The 22244-nt window shown below is 37.1% G+C and overlaps 1 protein-coding gene across 1 annotated transcript in view; it reads left to right on the top strand.

The window, feature by feature from the left end:
* The window catches only part of FRAS1 (Fraser extracellular matrix complex subunit 1), a 488324-nt gene that overhangs the window by 386477 nt on the left and 79603 nt on the right, over positions 1-22244 (top strand). The window contains exons 40-48 of the mRNA XM_074276760.1: positions 291-423; positions 5261-5451; positions 6731-6884; positions 9660-9923; positions 11156-11344; positions 12874-12993; positions 14486-14665; positions 20315-20439; positions 21691-21831. Of these exons, the coding sequence (XP_074132861.1) occupies positions 291-423; positions 5261-5451; positions 6731-6884; positions 9660-9923; positions 11156-11344; positions 12874-12993; positions 14486-14665; positions 20315-20439; positions 21691-21831 (1497 nt within the window). The remainder of the gene's footprint in view (positions 1-290; positions 424-5260; positions 5452-6730; positions 6885-9659; positions 9924-11155; positions 11345-12873; positions 12994-14485; positions 14666-20314; positions 20440-21690; positions 21832-22244) is intronic.

Below are 22244 nucleotides of genomic sequence, written 5' to 3'. Positions count from 1 at the left end.
ATGGATGTAGACTGGAGAGTCTGGTGACTTTAGAATTAGCTTTATTTTGTAGCATGACCTGGGTTTGCAGAGAAGCACTGATTGTATCACGTTTAATTGTGACTTGGAAAAAACTTGGGGAAAATGCATTTACAATTTTCAGGTACCCAGATGTGTCTCCTCAAGCCCACAGTAGGTCTAATTCAGTTTTTGCTGCAAGATCATCCCAAGCAGAACTTTCCAAATAAGTGTCTTTTTTTTCCCCCAGCACGTAAGCCAATCTAAGGTGTTCTTTTTACTTTTTCTCTTAGGTTGATGAAGGAGGGAGAGCACCACTCACATTTCACCATTTCCTGGCTGTGGATCCTGGGAACCTCCAGAGAGATACAGAAGTCAAAATAAGTACTTTGCCTACATATGGCTTCATCGAGAATACTAGAACAGGTACTTGAGAGCTTTTTGACTCATGCATCTTTATTGGTTCATTTTTCAATAGTGAGAGGGAGAAGGCATTGTGTTCATGTAATTAGAACCTGAAGTTAAGCTATCTTGGTGAAATTTCTGAACTATCTGTGTCAGTAAAATCAGGACTTTTGTTCTATTACCAAGAAACTCTTCCAATTATTCAGGGTCATAACTCAGGTATCTCCCAGGTCACCCTGAGAGTATGACCCGAGTAATGATCTCTTGGGGATATCCTCTGATCTCCTCCCTGCTTCTTCCAGTCCTTGTCTCCTCTGGTGCTTCAGTTGGAGATGGTTATTATTGATAAGAAGGCAGTTAGAAAGATTGAGTGGGGAGAAGTTATTTGTTGACCTCAGGCTCTTTCCTTTTCTATAGTAGCTCTCTGATATTCAATGATGGATAGGGATAAGTGTGCCTAAGTATTGTATCTCAACTTGGCAATAATTGGAATATTTGCTAGCAAGCAAGGCTGATGATTGGCACTCTCAAGAACTTGGCAACAATTGGAGTATGCGCTAACAGTTTCCATGAAGAGGCAGCTACCTGAACAGTCTGTAGCTGGTGTAATTTCTGGGATGGAAGTCTGATAACCTTCAGCTCACTTAGAAATAGTCACTGTTTTCACAGAAGAATTTCTGTGTCTTTCCCTCCCTTTAGCTTTGTGGAGGATAAACATGAAGAAGGGAGAGCCTTGGGACAAAGAAACCAATTAGGAGGCTATTGCAGTAGTTCAGACAAGTGATGGTGAGGGTATGAGCTAGAGTGATGGCCAAGTGCATAAAAAGAAATGGATGGAGGCAAGAGATTGTAGATGGAAAAGGGATAAGATCTGGAAACTAATTGGATATATGGGATGAAGGAGAGGGAAGAAATGAACATGGTAACATGACTTCAACAGCAATAGGCAACTAGATAGTGTGGTGGCTAAGAGTGCTGGATCAGGACTCAGGAAAACCTCAGATATTCACTAGCTATTTGACCTGAGCAAGCCAGTTAACCTTCTTTAGCCTCAATAGAGATAATAATAATATATACCAGATTTTGAGACTCAAATGAGATAATATGTGTACAGCACTTTGCAAATCTTAAAGTAATATATAAATTCTAGCTGAAAGGGGGGGATTTTTGGTGGGAGGAGGAAGAAGTTGTTTGGCATGAAATAAGAGAATGAGTTCTATTTGGTATGCAATGAGTTGAGATGGCTGTGGAAAATCTAGGTTCAAAATATCCAACAGGCAGTTGAAGATATACGCTTGAAGCTCCAGAGACAAACTAGAGCTGGATATATAATCAATCAAGCAAGCAAGTATCTGCTTTGTGCTAGGCTCAGCTAGGGACATAATGTCTCACTTATTATTGTTGATTTATAGAAATGAATTTGTCATATAATTTTATCTGTACCAAATGTCTTTAAATTTCAGAATTTTACCTTTTGATTTGATGAAAATCTTCTTAAATAAAACTATATTCTTGCTTGTCCTTATACTAAATGACCCTAAGAGGTTTCACTTTTTCTTATTGTGTCTACTTTTATAGCTTTTGCATCTTCTTCCTTGCTAACAATTTATAAGTTTTTTTTTTTTTCTTGGTTTCAGTGGTTTTCATCTTATAATTTGCTCTCCCAGGGAAATCTCACTTCACACCACTGAAGTAATATTTCTGTAAGAAGCCTTTCCTGTCCCCCTAGGAGTGCCCTCACTTCCTAAAAAACGTTTATCTTGTATTTCTTTTTATATATGCTTATTATTTTCATGCTCTCTCTTCCATTTGAATGTAAGCTCCTTGAGGACAGTCATTCTTGTTTTTGCATTTCTGCTATGTACAGTGCTTAATACATAGTAATGGCTACACCTAGTTAGTAAGTGTTTGTTATTGTTGTTGGTTCTTAAAGAGGACCAATGATATCAGGAGGGTGATGTTTAGACTTGCAAATAAATTGAATTTAAGTGAGACAAAGATATACAAAGTCATTAGCCTCACTCTCTCTTCCAGAATTATTGGAATTCCTGTGGCAAGACATAAATCAAGATGCTTGGCAATAACCCAGTTAGTAAACGTTGGTTGATTGTTGAAATGCTAAGTAGAGAGAATTTCATTTTCTTGTATATCAGGCCCCCCAAATCTCTGATGTGTTCATTTAATATAGTTGAGCTGTTACAAAAAAGGCTCACTTTCTCTTTTTTTATAAGATTGGTGAAGACACTAGATAAGGGTGTGGACAGCTATTCTGCTCATCTTCCCCTGGGTAATCCATAATCCTCTGGCTATGTCTCCATAATCTAAAGAGAGATGGAGTTCCCAACAGCCAATTTTTCTCAGTCTCCTAGGAGGAGGAATATCACACAATTTCAGCTATATATCAATGAAAGGGAAAGTATTTATTCCGCATGAATAGAATTAAAGGACTTCTCATCTCCTAGTCTTTGTGTCCAACATCCAGCAAAGAGTTCCATCATTAGTAGTCCATGGACTAGGTCCTTCCTATTGTCCTGGGATTTGCAGCCACCAGACATTTAAGTAAGGGGGGGGCTTTGTTCATCTCTCCTCTTTAGTAGCTAAACTGTAAAGGACAATTTGAAATCGATCAACTAGAAAATTTGAATTTGGAATATAAACCAAGTAAAATAAAATGTGTCTCTTTTCTTTCTGTTTCTCAACCATGTCTTGTCTTTCATTCTCAAGAAGGGCCATAACTTCAGGGATGGGATTCCTTGGCATTCAAGTGAATTGGATTTAAGCGAGGGAACGCTGGGCAAGGTCACCTGCCTCACTTTCCCCTCCAGAGACCATGTAGTGGCCAGATATACATCAGGACAACTGGAGTTGGCCTTGATGCAATGGGAGACCGGCCTTTGTAACCTAAGGGGCTCAACCATGCATTCTCAGGCCATTTGTAGAAGTTAGACTTCCCAGAACTTCAGTTGCACCTCCCTGTGGTACTTCTGGGGGCAGTAGCTAGGTAACCTCCTGAGATTGATGGAAGTAAATGGGGGAGAAGGGGTTTCAAGGCTTGAAGAAATATCTCCTTGTTCCTTATGGATGATTGCAAGCTGTGTAGTGGGCTATTTCTAAAGCGAGGGAACAGAGTTCTTGAATATACCAACTATAGTGGATTGTAACTGTTGTTCTTATTAAGTTATGTTTGACTTTTTGTGACTCCATGGATTATGGCTTTCTTGGCAAAGATACTTTCTATTTGACTCTCCAGAGGATTAAAGCAAACCAGGTTAAATGATCTGTCACATAATTAGTAAAGGAAGGCAGGTATTCCTGACTCTAAGCTCAGTGCTTTAACCACTGGCTCACCTAGCTGTCTCTGTACCAAGCTAGCATCTAGTATAATCCATTCATCCATTAGAAGGTGAATTCCTGGAGAACAGGGAATGCCTTGCTTTCTCATTTATATATCCAGCACTTAAAAGAGTGCTTTACACAGAGTAAGCATTTAATAAATGCTTTTTTATTTATTCAATTATCCTTCTGCTTATTTATATCAAGTCATGGCCCATGGAAAACTGTCATATTTTGATCCATAGTAACTGAGAAATCCATTGAGGCAGTAAGAAGTATATATAAAACATATCTGTTATTTATATGGGGCTTTAAGATTTGTAAAGTGCATTACAAATAATCTCTCCTTTTGTTTTACAACAATCCTAAGCGGCAAATGCGATTATTATTCCCATTTTACAGAGGAGGAAACTAAGGCAAGCAGAAGGGAAATCCTTTGTTCAGAGTCACTACAATTAGTGAATATCTGAAGTTGACTGAGGTCTTCCTGAAACCAGATTATGCCGTTTATCCATTTAAATGCTGAGCTCTTCTAAAGCACATCAGTCATTCCAAGAACAGAATCTCTTATCTTTGTAAGGCTTGAGAGCTTTTGTAAATATTATCCTGTTTGATAGTATCTATGAATGTGTATATCAACAATGTATGCATCCTATAATTAAGGACACTGACAGAGAGAGCTAAAGGACATGCTTTGGGACACTTGATTAGATTAGGAGAACTGATTAGAAATTCTGATTTTTAATAATAATGATGATGATGATGATGAAAATAGTACTTATATGGTACTTTAAAGTTTGCAAACCTTATCTAATTTGATCCTCATAACAACCCCAGAAGGTGTGTTATTATTACCTTCATTTTAAAGATGAGGAGACTGAGGTAAATAGAGGTGAAGTGTCTTGCTCAAGTGTATGAGGCAGGATTTGAATTTGGATCTTTCTGACTCTAGATCCAACATCCTATAAGATAATACAAATATTAACATATTTATCATGATATGTGAGAATCAATAATCTATATTAAGAATAAACTATATCACATAAATACTTAATAAATAATAGTAGTCACCAAATAAAAAGAAAGTTGCAAAGAAAATACATCTTTCGTGTTGATTTTTCTTCTTTTTAAAATTTATTTTTGATGTATGGAATAAAACAAGCATTTCCATAACATTGTATAATTAAAAAAAAGATGATTGCACATGAAATTACAAGTCTATTGTGTGTGACTTGCTATTCCTTTTAAATATATAATAGTTATCATGTAAATCCTTTTTTTCTTCCTTCTCCTTCCTTGCCACAATGCCTGGCACATAATAAGCATTTAATAGATGCTTGTTTCCTTACCCATCTTTCTATCCACTATGCCATCTAGCTACATAGTTCTTAGTTCTTTCCACTATGACTTATTGTCTCTCTTTAAATGCTTATTTGCTCTTTCTGATCACTATGCTTTCTTTCCAGCTTAGTTTAATAAGTAGGAATTGCTAAGCAAGGTTTAACATCTCTCTCCTGTCATGTAGGCAGTCGTTTTGGCCCAGGAGGCAGCAGTGATTTGGAAGCATCCTTCCCTTTTCAGGATATTCTAGAAAATCACATTTACTACTTTCAGAGTGTTCATGAGAGTATTGAACCAACGAATGATATCTTCAGTTTCTATGTGAGTGATGGATCTGGCCGTTCAGAAATTTACAGCATCAACGTCACCATTGAGGTAAAGACATTAAGAAGTTGGCCCCTGGCCACAGGGATCTGACCCTTAAAGTAACAAGTAGGAATACATCTACCCATAGAGATGATTGGGTTTGGCTTTTAGCTCTGAAGGTCAATGTTAAAATGGTACCTCTGACTTAGAGAATGCCATGGTAATTGGGCAACAATATTGGGGAAGAGCTCATGAATCTAAATGTCTATTTTCAGAGACTTGTTTGCTAGTTTAATGTATTCAAGAGACTCTGGCTTGGCCTGGATTAAAAATATAGGTTGCATCTTTATCCCTGATATTTTCTGTGATTCTTAAAATCGGTCATTCTTAAAGGTTTGTAAATCTATTTTAAAGCCAAAGAATAAGCCCTCTCTTCCTTTCTTATCCTACTAGGTAGCATTTATAAAATACTTAGTATGTGGCATTCTGGGATAAGTGCCTACAAGTGCATTTGATCCTCCCAATGATCATGAGAAGTAGTTGCTATTATCATCCTCATTTTACAAATGAGAAAACTGAAGCAAATAACTATTAAGTAGCTTGATCAAAGTCACAATGCTAGTGTCTTCTCAGATTTGAACTCTTTGTCTCCAAATCTAACACACTATCCACTACTCTACCTAGACACTCCCCCCTTCTTTCTCTCCCTCCTTCTCTCCTTCCTTCCCTCTCTCTTCTCTGTCTTTATCTCTGTCTTTTTCTGTCTCTCTCTATATACATATATATGTATAAAACAAGTCAAGTCTTTGGATATGTAGGAGTATATTGAATATATCATTGGATATATAGGAATGCTGATGATTTATATAGATTTGTTTTATATTCTGCTACTCTGCTAAATTGTTATTTCAACTAACTTTTTAGTTGAGTCTTTCAGATGTTCCAAATAATTCATTATATCTCCAAAAATCCATTTCCTTATATTTCTTTTCTTCTCTTGTTGCTATTGATAGGATTTCCAATACAGTATTGAATAATATTGGTGATAATGGGCATCCTTGTTTCATCCCTGATCTTATTGGAAGGGTTCTAGCTTAGCCCTATTACAGATAATGCTTGCTAATGGTTTTAGATAAGGTTACATTGGAAAAGGTATGTTTTCTTGTTTTACCTGACAGTACTTGAGTTGTGGAAAGAATTCAACCCAAGGAGCTTTGATTCCATAACCAGAACTCTTTCAATTACATCTCTTTGCTTTTTTTTGCATAGTCCCACTCTCTATACCATACACAAAAATATATGAGAAAGAATTATGCATATGTGATATGTTGTTTCCTACTTTAATTAGAAGAGAAATGATGAGTCTCCCAAGATGACCATCCAGCCCATCAGCGTGAAAGAGCGCTCAGGAGTGGTGATCAAAAATACTTCTTTGAGCTTACAAGACCTAGACACTCCTGATAATGAACTGATTTTTGTATTAACAAAGAAACCGGAACATGGTAAGACATGTACATTTTTCAGCATATTTCTTCTTAATAGAAGTTCCTTGATGCTACTAAGGTTAGTTCTTAAGATATGATTTGAATTCTTCTTGGCAGCTCCCATAAGGGCATGAAAATTTTTACATTAAGGAAATCAAATCTTTAGTCACCTCATATTTTCTGATAAATTGGTGGGTAATGAATAGAGAGCTGCCTTCCGTACCTGTGTTCAAGTCTGCTTCTGAGAGGCATTTTGACTATTTGATCGGGGCAAAGGCTAGTGCTCTTTCAGGTGCCCCTAGGGAACTAAGACTAAGCTCCAGAGTAGATGCCAGAAGGATAGTTTTTTGTTTTTATTTTATTTTATTTTAATTTTTTAAATTAATTTTTATAATTATAACATTTTCTTTGACAGTACATATTCATAGGTAATTTTTTTTTTTACAACATTATCCGTTGTATTCCCTTCTATTCCAAATTTTTCCCCTCCTTCCCTCCACCCCCTTCCCTAGATGGCAGGCATTCCCATACATATTAAATATTTTATAGTATATCCTAGGTACAATATATATATGTGCAGAACCGAATTTTGTTGTTGTTGTTGCAAAGGAAGAATTGTATTCGGAAGCTAAAAATAATCTGGGAAGAAAAACAAAACAAAACAAAATAAAACAAAACAGTGCTCACAGTTTATACTCATTTCCCAGTGTTCCTTTTCTGGATGTAGTTGATTCTGTCCATCATTGATCAATTGGAATTGTATTAGCTCTTCTCTATGTTGAAGATATCCACTTCCATCAGAAATCATCCTCATACAGTATCATTGTTGAAGTGTATAATGATCTCCTAGTTCTTCTCGTTTCACTTAGCATCAGCTGATGTAAGTCTCTCCAAGCCTCTCTGTATTCATCCTGCTGGTCATTTCTTACAGAACAATAATATTCCATAACATTCATATACCATAATTTACCCAACCATTCTCCAATTGATGGACATCCATTCATTTTCCAGTTTCTAGCCACTATGAAAAGGGCTGCCACAAACATTTTGGCACATACAGGTCCCTTTCCCTTCTTTAGTATTTCCTTGGGATATAAACCCAGGAGCAGCACTGCTGGGTCAAAGGGTATGCACAATTTGATAACATTTTGGGCATAATTCCAGATTGCTCTCCAGAATGGTTGGATTCTTTCACAACTCCACCAACAATGCATCAGTGTCCCAGTTTTCCCACAGCCCCTCCAAAATTCATCATTTTTTGTTCCTGTCATCTTAGCCAATCTGACAGGTGTGTAATGATATCTCAGAGTTGTCTTAATTTGCATTTCTCTGATCAATAGTGATTTGGAACACTCTTTTATATGAGTGGAAATAGTTTCAATTTCATCATCTGAAAATTGTCTGTTCATATTCTTTGACTATTTCTCAATTGGAGAATGGTTTGATTTCTTATAAATTAAAGTCAATTCTCTGTACATTTTGGAGATGAGGCCTATATCAGAACCTTTACCTGTAAAAATATTTTCCCAATTTGTTACTTCCCTCCTAATCTTGTTTGCATTAGTTTTGTTTGAGCAGAAACTTTTTAATTTGGTGTAATCAAAATGTTCTATTTTGTGATCAATAATGGTCTCTAGTTCTCCTTTGGACACAAACTCCTTCCTCCTCCTCAAGTCTGAGAGGTAGACTATCCCATGTTCCTCCAATTTATTTCTGATTTCGTTCTTTATGCCTAAATCTTGGACCCATTTTGATCTTATCTTAGTATGTGGTGTTAAATGTGGGTCCATGCCTAGTTTCTGCCATTAATTTTTTTTTTTAAATCAAGAGTGTCTTACATGATTGAAATCACAAATCTGGCCAAAGAAAATACCTTATTAAGGAAGAAAACAGAAATAAATCTGTAGATTTGATTTCCTTAATGAGAAATTTTCATGCTTTTATGGGAACTGCCAAGAAGAATTCAATATAAGCTCCTTGAAGGGAGAGATCATCTTTTTGTAGGCTCTGATTCCTCAGATACAGATTGGTCTGATTCAATGCTCAGATCAATAAAGGTATTTAATAAATAATTATTAATTTATTGATCCCCAAAAGCAGGAAAATAAGAAAAATTGAAAGCTTTTAATCTTATAGATAGAACCAATATTGTGACTGTCATTGGTGCTGGTTCCTTCACTACCAAATTAGTTCTACTTATAACTTATGTTAAATTATATTTTGAAATACATGCCGATCTCTATCTGATTCAAAGAGGGAGGGAAATAGAGAATTCAGAACTCAAAACCTTAAAAAATGTTGAAAAATATTTAATATTTAATTGGAGGGAAATAAATTATATATTAAAAATAGGTGTCAATGAGAAGAAAAAAACATTTTCAGTATTATAAAACTAAATATACATCTTGATTTACAAAGGAGCTCAGAGCACTTTTCACAGGTATCTTCTAAGGGCAGAATTAAATGGTATCACCCCCATTTTGAATAGAAGAAACCAAGATTTAGCAGTAAAGCTCATAGGGCAGGGCATGGTCCTTGAGCTACTGAATGGCCATATCTATTTGTATCTTAAGAGATTTTAACCTGGCCTGCAGAGATAATGGATCTTGATGGTGAGGCCATGTTGGAAAGAACATTATTTGGTTAAGATATAAAAAGCTACCTTATCACTAAATTGACTCATAATCCCAGAAAGGTTTGTATCATTAAGTGCTTTTGGTAAGAATTTCCAGGAGTCACCCAACTGTAGGTGACCCGCAGATTCTCAAAAAGATAACTTCTCTTCTCCCTTAGGTTATCTCCATCGAAGACAGTTCTCCTCAGAGCCCCTTGAGAGTGGCCGGATCTTATCTCAGGGATCCTCCTTCACCTACCAGGATATTCTGGATGGCTTGATTGTCTATACCCCTGGTGGTCCTGGTGTGGCTCTGGACGAGTTCCGTTTCTCCCTCACAGATGGCCTCTACACTGAAACAGGGAGGATGGAGTTCTCCATGGAGATTCCCAAAAGCAAACCTCCCCAACTGGCTGTGAACCGAGGCCTGCAGCTGTCAGCAGGTATCAAGGGAAGGGGGACCAAGTAGCTACAAGACAGAGGAATTGTAGTGATGGCTCTAATTCCTTTATTTTTTTATCCATCAGTAGCTTTTATTACAGTGGGCAAATCAAAGCAGACTTCTTTTTTTATGAAAGCTTTTTTATTTTCAAAACATATGCAAGGATAATTTTTGACCATTGACCCTTGCAAAATCTTGTGTTCCAATTTTTCTCCCTTCCTCCCACCCTCACCCTAGATGACATGTAATCCAATATTTGTTAAACATGGCAAATACATATGTAAATCCAATATAAGTATACATATTTATTTGATTATCTTGCTGCACAAGAAAAATCAGCTCAAAAAGGAAAATATGAGAAAGAAAATAAAATTCAAGTAAACAGCAACAAAAGAAGTAAAAATACTAGGTTGTTCCCACAGTCCTCTCTCTGGGTATAGGTGGCTCTCTTCATCACAAGATCATTAGGATTGGATGGCCCTAATTCCTTACCCTTTCCTTACTTGGGTGTGTACTGTCTTCCTCAGGGGGGGGGGGGGGTCTGATAGACACTTGTGACCTAGTGACATTAGGACAAAATGTTCAAAATTTGTGAATTTTAATTTATGAAGAGAATTCTCTTCAACAAACACTATTTCAGAGCAAGTAAGCCTCTCTGGGACCCAGTTTCCTTAACTCTGAAATGGAGATATAAATCTTTATTCCTACCGCACAAGGTTGCTATGATTTTCAATGAGCTAATGTATTTTGAGCAACTTGCAAGACTGATAACATCATGTAAATGTCAGCTAGTATTATTATCATCTACATTTTTATTATTATCAGAGGAAGGAAAATCTTCCTAGGGGATAATTATCCAATTAGGAAGGTATTGACCTGTTTAATACCTAGAGAAATTAAATTTTGGTTCATGGGCACTCATGATCAACAGTGACCTTCCTTGACATGTATGGTTTGATAAGTTGTAAATAATAATATCTTCCCTGGTCCCCAGAATTAATTTGGCAAGCGACTGAATTGATGGACCTCTAGTTTAGAGAGGCAGCATAATGTGAAGATGACTGACTAGCTACCAGTATGGCTGGATTCCTGTTTTATATTCTGTGACCAGCTAGTTTTGTAACCTTGGATTAGGCAGTTAATTTATTTGAAAAATGGGGGAATTAACTAAATGACCTGTGAACTCTAAGCTCAAGTGATTGGAAGCATCTTAGTCATTTTCTTCTTCCTCAGGTTCCATAGGCCGGATCACAGATCAACACTTAAAAGTGGCAGGTACCATTTTGGATGACCTGAAAGTTATGTATGTCATGAAGAAGGATCCCAGTGTGGGGCGCTTGCAGCTGGCAAGGAATGACAATCTGGAGCAAATCTCTGTCAAGGGACCTGTCAAGAGTTTCACCCAAGATGACATCAGCCAAGGTGAGCCAGTTCAGTTCCACCCATCTCATTTCTCCTCTCCTCTTCCCCCTTCCCCCTCCAGTCCTCTGGGTCAAGAAGGCTAGATTTCGGGGCAGCTAGGTGGCGCAGTACTTGAATAGAGCGCCGTACTTGAATTCAGGAGGACCGGAGTTCAAATCTGCTCTCAGACACTTAACACTTCCTAGCTGTGTGACCCAGGGCAAGTCACTTAACCCCAGCCTCAGGAAAAAAAAAAAAGAAGGCTAGATTTCCTTGTATCTCATTTACAGTTATAGAAGCCTGGGAATCTTCCTTACCTCATGATAATGAGCAGTATTTCCCTTATATTGTCATTTGTTCTGTTTTGTGTTCAAGCTTATGTCTTTATTTTCTTCCATAGTTGTTTTCCCTCCTTCTTTTAAAAGAAAATCTTATTTATGTGGGAGAATTCTCCTTAATGTTGTTTGCTTTTCCTTAAAAAAATTGTCTTTTTTCTGTCTGGAATTTACTTATGCTTTAGCAACATCACTGATAGAATTCTGGTTTATTATGGAGAGGAAAGAGGTTAAAAAGTTTGTGTGTGTGTGTGTGTGTATTAGAGAGAGAAAGCAAGAGAGAGCAAGAGAAAGAGTGTGAGAGAGATACGTGAGATGCGGGGATAGATTAAAGTGAAAATGATGTCTTCCTTAGGTGGGCAATTTGTATCTTTCCTGCTCCCCAAAGAGTACAAGTTAATGAACTAAGCAAAATGGAAGGACATAAATCAGAGCTGCCTAGGGGAAATTACCTGGTTCTGTTAGGAAATGCTGATGCAATGTGAAAGTATAAATGTTAAATGCTACCCTGTTACGAAGCAGTGCTCTCCAACATTTTTTAAAAGTTGAGTTGAAGAGGGAAGGTAGGGTCAGGATGGTAAGACTTTGTGCTAACAACAGGCTGAGTTTAGAAGTGGCTGCATTCCCTGGGGAGGGAGAGGGAATGGGGCAGGATCTTTCTTCAGGGATTATTCTCTGTGCAATGGGATTTTGCATCAGCAATCTGCACTCAGGAATGGCTTCATCCATGTTGGTTACACTGGATTGGACTCAGCTCTAGGTCAAAAGGATGGAAACAAGGAAGGGCTAAGGATGGGCAGAGCTTTACCACTCAGTTTGAAGATGGTCACATCCTGACAGAAATTTGGTCAAAATAAGGCTGCAAAATTTCTACAAAGCCATTTTTATCAAAAGAAAGACCCGGCTTGTTCTCAATGAGCCTACATTTTATTTGGGGAGATAACACGTCAACAGGTTTCAGGTTTTCTGGCGTCTGGGAAATCTGACTTTGTTAGGGGAATGACTCTGCTTGTGAGAGAATAGAAAATAAGTTGTGGACATTGAGAATTTTATTCCTCTCCATTAAAAGCTTCTATCTCAGAAGTGAGGTCTAAGGTGCTTTGTAAAATTAAGGGGGAAACTTAGGAATGATTCTCTTGTTAGATTTTTGTAAATAAGAGGAACAATAATGACAAATCTTTATTTGCTCTCCAATGCCTTTCCTCTTCTTTACAGGATGGGTCGAATACAGACATGAAAAAGGAGAATCCGGTGGCAGTTTTGCTTTTAAATTTGATGTAGTTGATGCTGACGGCAACAAGCTGACTGACCAGTCATTCTCCATCAGTGTCCTAGGTAAAAAGAAGGTATTGGGCTTCTGAAAGACAGATTGTTTAATGAAGTTATCTAGTACTTACTGGGTATTTTTGGCAGCCCCTTGATTTATGGTGGGAAATGTATACTATGAAACCTGAATCATTTCTCTTCATCTGAGAGAAGTGCAAACATATTCCTCCCTGCAGCTAGGTTTGGAGGGACCTGCTTGTAGCTCTTGTGGACTTCTGGGGAGACCGAGGCGGATAGATCACTAGGGTTGGGAGAACTACAGCTGGGCTAAAACTGATCAGGTGTTCACATTAAGTCTAGCACCATATGGTGAACCCCCAGGAATGGAAGGCTACATAAGGAGTGGCAGCCAGCTCAGATATTTAAAGGAGTAGCTTAAAACTTCCATGCTTATAAATATTAAAAACATTTGTGATTGGCCACTGCATTTAGAGCCTGGAAGACCCAATCACCTCTCACCACCTGTCTCCAAAACATCAGACACTTAACTAATTACTTAATCCTAGACAAATTAGTTTCCTTTGCTGAACAAATTTCCTAATCTCTAAAATGGGGATAACAATATTCACACTACCTTGATAATAGTTAGCATTTATATTGTGTTTTAAGTATTTTACAAGTATTACCTCAATTTATCTTCACAACAAACCTAGGAGATAGATGTTATTGTTCTCCCCATTTTACAGAAAGTGAGACAGACAGAAATCACACAGCTAGTGAGGTATTTGATGCTATATTTGAATTCAAGTCCTCCTGACTGCAGAGCTAGAATTATACTTTGTAAACTGCCTATCTTCCACAGTTGTGATTAAAGCACTTTGCAAATCTTAGCATAAACTGTTAGTATGATTATTATCAGGAACGAAAGGTAGTGTGACATCTTGGATAGACAGAAGTATTGCAACATCAAGAAGATCTGACATACCCTGGCCTTGTCACGTTGGACAAGTCACTTAGTCTCTTTCTAAGACTAAATTGTAGAGGTCTGCATTGGTAGAGAATGTCTCCTTTCCAAGGAGATCATCAGCCAATTAGACACACACATATTCACACAGGGGCATATATGTACATGCCATTTTCATATATGTTTATTCATAGGGATGCATCTACAAATATGTGTGCATATACTATACACCTATAAATATGTACACACATACAAATCCATACATGCAAATATTTGTTATTTTTGTTATTGTTTAGTCATTGCTAACTCTTCATGACCCCATTTGGGGTTTTCCTAGCAAAGATACTGGAGTGGCTTGCTATTTCCTTCTCCAGTTCATTTTACAGATGAGTAAACTGAGACAGAGTTAATAAGTGCCAGATCTTCTTGAGTCCAAGTGGAGAAGTCTATCCAATGTATCTATTACACATTTAGTATACTGTGGAAATGGCAAACAGTCTAAGCATAGTAATATTTTGGCATAAATATTTAATACATAGGCAGAGAAAAGGTCAAACAGTCTTTTAATTCTTGTGACTTTGTTCCCAATGTTCACAGAAGACAGATTCCCACCCAACATCATAGCTAACAAAGGACTGGTCCTGGATGAAAACTCAGTAAAGAAAATCACAACTCTGCAGCTATCAGCCACTGACCAGGACAGTGAGCCTGGGGAGCTAATCTACAGGATTACAAGGCAGCCCCAGCTGGGATATTTGGAACATGCAGCATCACCAGGTTCTCCTTTTGCTTTTTTTCCAAATACGTATTTTTTATTGTTTGTTTTCTCAAGGAAGAGAGAGGAAAAGGAGATAATTTGTTACTCAATTTTTAAAAAAAAAATGTTAAAAATTGTTATTACTTTTTAAGTGAAAAAACATGAAATTCATTTTTATTGCTACCTTTTGATTTTAGATCACAAGAATGAGTGTGCGAATGAGCAAAACTATATCAAGTCATTTCTTTGCTGTTATGTTATGGCGAAATTTTATAATCATTTTTGTGTTTTTTCTTATCCCTGGAGTCTCAAAGAAAGGCCTGGAGGCAGTAGGAATGGTTGTTATACTGAAAAGAACTTTCTCTTGGAGGTAGTGTAGAGGAGAATGCTCAGAATTTAATGCCTTTGTGGGTCTTTGGACAAGTTTGTATGTGTAAAATAAGTGGGTTGGCTTAAATGATATTACATCCTCCTAGCCCACAATCCCAGGATCCAACAGTATCCAAGAGAGAGCCACCTTGTCTCCAAAGTTTATAGTCTTAAATAGAGTCACATTATTGCTTCATTTCAGCTGTGTTTCTATTGCAAATGTGTTTCTCCATACATTTGCCACCTTAGTTCTTTTTTGGTTAAGAAAACAATCTATGATTTGTGAGAGTTATTGACTCCAAGGGCCAAGGGACTATGTACATGGCTTACCTACCAAATATTCCAGAATTTGCATTAAATCAGAAATAAAAAAGTGAATGGAATTTAATCCAAAATACAAAGCGAAAGAGAGAGAAAAAGTCTGGCATTTTACTTTAAATGATAATTTGACAATGGCATTTGAGGTAAAAGCCACCAGCTTGTTTCCAAGCTCATTGCTCTTTGGCCTCCATGATTTAATCTGCTTATGAATTAAAGACCATGAAATTGAGACTTCAAAATTCCTTTCTTACTTTTAAGGTCTGTGATACCAGCTTAGTTAATTAGTCATTCATGCAACCTCCTTGACTATATGATTTGTGGAATCATCCTAGTCTAAATTTTAAAATAATCCTATTCACTCAACATTTCTTAGTCAGCCAACTGTCACTTTTTAAGTAATCACTGTGTGCCAGCAATTGTGGTAAGTAAATGTTTGGGACACAACTCTCAGTCTAATGGGGAGATATTATGCAAGCAGCTATGTAAGAAGGTATTGACAGAATTAATGGCAGGTACATATATAGAATTCATTAGCCTTAAAAGAGGCATTAGGAAAGGTTGCTTGTAAAGGTGGAGTTTTAACTAGGATTTGCTTATTAAGCACCTCTTATTACCTTGAATAGTACTAGAGACTGGAAGAATTTTTTTAAAGTATGTGTATGTATATACACAAATACATGTATGTATATATGTATGTGTGTATATGTAAGTATACACACATATACTCATACACACAGAATTCTAATCCATAAGGAACTTATATTCTATTGGGGAACCATGTACACACACATATGTATTTATATGTGTGTATATGTGCATAATCTCTCTTCTCTCTCTCTCTCTCTGTGTGTGTGTGTGTGTGTGTGTGTGTGTGTGTGTGTGTGTGTAGAAAATAAATACAGGGTGTTTTTTGAAGGGATGGCCCTGTGGATATCTGGTGAATATCCTGAAGTTTCAGGATAAGGTGGTACTTGCACTGAATCATAAAGAAAATTAGGAATTCTAAGAGGTGGATATGAGCAGGGAATGAATTCCAGGCATTATACTTAGCTAATTCGAAGACAAAACAATAGGATATCAGAGAATTATAGAATTTGACTATTGAAAGAGACTGTTGGGGCTTCCAGTCCTAGCCATGGACTCAAGGGACCCATACTATAATATGGTTCAGCTTCTTCTGGATGACCTCCAAGGCGGAGGGAGCTCCAGGTCTCTCTAGTCATTCAGACTGTCCTAGTCCAAGCCCAATCCCTCCATGTGACAACTTTAAGACAAGAGTCTTCTCTTCTCATTCACCATTCTTTCAAATGATAGGATTAAAGTGTCATGTATGAGAAACAGCAAGCTGTAAGTCAGAACATGGAAAGGGGAGTCACGTATAATAATTTTGGAAAGGCAGGTTTTGGCTCCAAATATCAAACATAAAAGTTTCTATTTTATCCCAGTGGCAATGAGAGGTCTCTGGAGGTTGTTGAGTAGGGATTGACAGAGCCAAATCTGTATTTCATGCATATAACTTTGGCAACTTGATGAACAGGTTGGAAACAGAAAGGGCAATGAATTATGATTACTGTAATAGTTCAGGTGAGAAATGATGATGATCTACATGGGGAGATTTTCTGAAGAGAGAGAAGGGGTCAAATCCAAAAGATATTATGGAGGCAAAAATGATATAATCTGGCAATTGATTAGATATGATGAGAGGAGGGAAACTGCAGAATCCATGATGATGATGGAAGATTGGAAGGATGATGGTTCCCTTGACAAGGAAATTTAGACTAACTAGTTAGGTTTTGGGGAAAAGATAATTACTTCTGTTTTGGACATGCATATGTGATGTTTATTCATTTTGAAATGTTCAGTATATAGTGACAAGGGCCCTTGAGATGGGGAGAGAAATGAGGTAGGACTGAAGACAGATCTGGGAGTCATCTCCTCATTGAGAAAAATCAATCTTCCTTTGAATATTTTAGGAAAAAAAAGTATGGCTTTTTATTAGATAACATTTATATTATTAAAAGTAATCCTGAAGCCAGGAATCACATTACATGCAGAGTGTATAAAATGTGTTATGATGACATTGCAGGATGCTGCATATTATTAGGGAGACCAGTTGATGTTGTCTGCATCTTTTCAGTTTCAGTGATTTTCCATCTTAAGCTCATTTTTTCCGAGTTAGTCAACACCAAATCTAAAGTGCCTCTTTTTATTCTTTATGGAACAAATGTATTTTCCATTTGTGCCTGTGGGTGCCCTAAATCCATTAAAATCCATCCCTAAACTGGGGCTTGAATGTTGTTACGGAATTTTTTGGGATTGGATTATTTGCCCTTGTTGACGTCAGCAAAAAACCCCAACTTAGCTCTTTCATAAAGAGCAAAAGGAAGTCCTTTTGATTTAAATGTTCCCTATATGATTCTAACATCAGCAGCAGTTCTTTTTATCATTAAAAAACCAAAAAACACCACCACAAAACAGTTTATATTCACATCTCTACTTGTCGTTAACCATTTCTTAAGAAGATAGAGCAGCCTCTTGCTTTGCTGGAGCATTAGCTTCCTGATGAGGCATTTTATATTTTTTGTGTTTGCAGCATCAGCTCTTAACAGGCTGGAACTGAAATGGTCTATCTTATAGATTTCTGTCTAACCCTGCAGGGCAAAGCTCTATGTCTCTTAGAAGATGTAATAACATCAGGCTAATGGCATTGAGACTTCCATTGTTTTTGAAGTCTAGAATGTTAGAGCTAGGAAATCTTAGGGATCATCCAGGAGACGCCCCTTATTTTTATAAATGATTCCAAAGGCCAGAGATAGGAAATGACTTATTAAATGTCAAGTCTGAAAATAAATGACCAAAAAGTCATAGAACTTATGCATCTATAGTTAACTCTGAAAATACCAAAGAGTTCACACAGGCTATCACAACTCAAAAGAAATAAAATCAAATAAAAACAAAATAAAACCAAAGAGTTAACAGCAATCATAAGCAAAAAGCTTTCTTTAGAGATAGCAAAATGAGATTAATCAGTAATTGATAGTTTAGTCTGCTGAAACACAGAACATGTGAAGAATATTAGAATCAAATATACCTGCCCATCACAACATAGCATTCTCACTCTTTTCGTTGTTGTTTGTTTTTTCCCCTTTTTGATATGATTTTTTTGTGGAGCAAGATAATTGTATAAACATGTATACACATATTGGATTTTACATATTTTAACATGTTTAACATATATTGGACATATGCCTTCTAGGAGAAGGGGTGGGGGGAAGAAGAGGAAAATTTGGAACACAAATTTTGCAAGGGTCAATGTTGAAAATTTCATGCATACATTTTGAAAATAAAAAATAATAAATTATTTATTATTATTTATTCACATTATTATTTTTAATATATATATATTTTGTAAAGGACAAATATATTTGTCAAGGTAGACATAAGGGAATACATAGATCCATTTTAGAGAGTCTAGATATTAATGCATGTAACAATGTAACCTTGACAGTGAGGGATAACAGCAAAAATGAGACAAGTTTGATTCGTGATTAGAATATGGTTCCTGCAGGTGTTTGAGCTCAGGGATCTCCTGGTATTGGTCCAAAAATAGTTTGGGGATTTTGCCACGAATGAGTTCTTCCAATGGATTTGTGCAAAAGAATTGTTGTTATACTAAGCACAGCCTGCTTATTGGGCTTTAGATCTGGAAAACATAGTAAAAAGACAGGTGTTCCTGCCATGGGAATCCTGACAAAAAGTCAAACATGACCAGTTAGTTTCCCAGTTAGGACACAGGTCTCTAAGTTGCTAGTCTAATGACCCATCATTAGCCCAACGTTCCATTTCTCTTTTTGAACAATGCATCTTTCAATATCACCTAGAACTATCCATCTAGATTTCCAGACTGATCTGTCACCTGTGTGACAAGTTCAACAGCAGCCAGCCACAGCAAAAAGAAAAATGTGTTATGAGCTTGGATTACAATGAGAAGTGTGAAGGTTCTAATATGAAGTAGATAATGGTCCCTTGACACTCTGCTCAGGTCAAATCGCGTCTGGAGTTTTGTGCCCAAGAAGGCATTGCCAAACTGGGACATCCCAGAGGAAGGCAGCCAGGATGGGGAAGGAAGAAGAAAGGATGCCTTATGAGTAAAATCAGAAAGAACTGAGGATCATTAGCAAAGAGAAGTCCAAAGGGAGTATGGTAGCTATTCAGGTATTGGAGCTCGAATTTATCTGCTTTGTCACAGAGAATTAGATTGAAAGCAAGAAGATTTAAAAAGACAGATTTGAAGCAAATGTAAGAAAAGAAGGAAGGAAAAAAAGGAAGAAAAATTCCTTGCATATTGAGCTTTCCTAAAGTGTAATGGTCTGCCTTGGGAAGTAACGATTTTCTCCTCACTGGAGGTTTTCAAAGAAAGGTTGGACCCCACTTGTTGAGAAAATTATAGAAGGAAAAAATTAGGGGACACATATCAAAGACTACAATGACTTGAAGTCAGAAAGGCCTGAGTTCAAATTCTGCTTCCATCACTTACTAGCTATGACCCTATATGTCATTTAAATCTCAGGGGTTTTTTTTTGTTTGTTTGTTTGTTTTTTTGCTGTAAAATGGGGATTAATAATAGAACCTTTCTCTCAGGGTAATTGTGAGAATCAAATAAGATAACCTGTGTAAAAACTTTGCAAATCTTAGAATGTTCTTTATAAATGCTAGATGTTATAATTATTATTTCTTGTTTGAATGTGATTTGAACTCTGAGGTCTCTTTCAGCTTGGAAATTCTGTCTCACCTTGCCCAAATGGCTGCAGTCCATATGGGAGACTGTCACATAATATAAATTATTAATGAGATATTCTCTTATCTTAATTTCTGGAGTGTGGGGGAATGCTGACCACCATTTCTCTTATCAGTTCTTTTTCTTTCTTTTGCTTTGTCTTCACTCTTGATTATTTAGTGTTCTTTTCCCCTTTTGCCAGGTGTCCAGATTAGTTCCTTCACTCAAGCAGACCTAACTGCTCGAAGCATCCAATACATCCACACCAGTGAGGTGGAAAAACACAATGACGCCTTTACCTTCACAATCTCCGATGGAACCAACCTAGTGAGTGACGGAATTCTTTCTCTCTCAAAGTACAAGTGGTTTCACCAGGCACATTTTTCTGTTCAATATTTTACTGGATTCAGGTGGGCATTCTCTGCAAGAACAGTTTCACAAGCGGTTACAGCCAGAATGGTTCAAATTCCATTTTCAAGACTGAAATTGCTATCTTTACAGATTAATAAAACAGGACTTGTGCTCTACTGGAACAGGTGTTAAGAATCCAGGATTATTGAGCATGGTGGGAGAGTGAACAGAGTGTTGAGCCTGGAATCTGGAAGACCTGAGTTCAAATTCAACTTCAGACACTTCCTAGCTATGCAACTTTGAATAGGAATAATAATAGTACTATATCCCAGGGTTGTTGTAAGGGTCAAATGAGATAATAATTGTAGAACTTAGCACAGTGACTGGCACATAATAGGTCTGTATGAATGTTAACTATTATTACTGTTAGTATTATTATCACTATAATCTGTAGTAGCTGCTGCTGGAAGGCTGCAGTTGACAGTTTGCTTGAGTTTGAAAGTTCTGAGCTACAGTGGAGGAAAGGCCAGTTTGATAAATGTCCTAAATCTGGCATCAAGATGGCAGACACCTGAGGGAGCATCAGATTGTGATCAGGCTCTGCTGGAAAAATTAAAGCTGATAAGGAGTGGGATGGGATCTATGAGGAGGCACTACACTTTCAACCTGAGCAAAATAAGAGACAGAGATAGACAGAGATATTTAGTAATTGAATCAGAGAAGAAATTTAGAGAGACAGAGGAAGACAGAGACAGATATTCAGAGATTGATTCAGAGAGACACATAGAGAGATTTAGAAAGACAGACAGAAGGAGAGAGGGAAAAGACAGGAAGAGGGAGGGAGGGAGAAAGAGAGAGAGAGACAGAGAAAGGGAAGGAGGGAGGAAGGAAAATAAACACAAATGAAAACCCAGGATTACCTTCGTACCACAATGAGTACCCATAAAAAACACTACATTAGTGCCTTAGTGAAAGGTGGTGTGTGATAAAAGACCATTTTCTTTAGCCTCTTCTGGATCCATAGCTAATTCTGGATCCATAAACTGCTTTTAAAAACTTCTTTGTGGGCTTACACATAGTGAGTTTTCTTGTGTTCTTTCTTCCTATTCCTTGTCCTATTAATTATTGTAGAATCCCTATGTTGGATTGGGAAGGAGGGATGCAGGGGGGAGGGAAGAAAAGGGTGAAAGAAGAAAAAAATGCCCTATGTTTTTCTCCTCATTTTAGGTGAGTCAAACCTTTCATATCACCATTAACCCTGTGGATGACTCACTGCCCATTGTACAAAACACAGGAATTCGAGTGCAAGAAGGGGTGAGAAAAACAATTACAGAATTTGAGCTTAAAGCCGTTGATGCTGACACTGAGGTAAGCTCAGCTCTTGTCTTGTGATGCTGAGAGAGAGATGATGTGTGTGTGTGTCCTTGCACATGTATGTTGTTTTGTATTTGCATGTGTCTATGGGGAGAGTCAAGGGAGAAAGGAGAGCTGGTGGTACTCAGTTTTCAAGTTAAAAATAATTAAATTGGTCGACCTGCCATCTGGGGCGGGGTCAAGGAAGGGAAAAATTGGAACAAAGGGTTTGGCAATTGTCAATGTTGTAAAATTACCCATGCATTTATCTGAAAAATAAAAACTATCAAAAAATCATTTAATTTATAGTTATAATTTTCAATCAAGAAGTTACAAATATGTGACCAAAACTAATTATTTCATTATTTTTCTTATTTTTTTTGGAAAGCGTGAAAAGTAAACACATTCGATAAACATTTGAGAAAGAA

Source organism: Sminthopsis crassicaudata, chromosome 6 (genome assembly GCF_048593235.1).
Source record: "Sminthopsis crassicaudata isolate SCR6 chromosome 6, ASM4859323v1, whole genome shotgun sequence".
Taxonomy (NCBI): Eukaryota; Metazoa; Chordata; class Mammalia; order Dasyuromorphia; family Dasyuridae; genus Sminthopsis; species Sminthopsis crassicaudata.
Note: the sequence above shows the minus strand (reverse complement) of the source record. Positions and strands in the feature narration are given on the sequence as shown.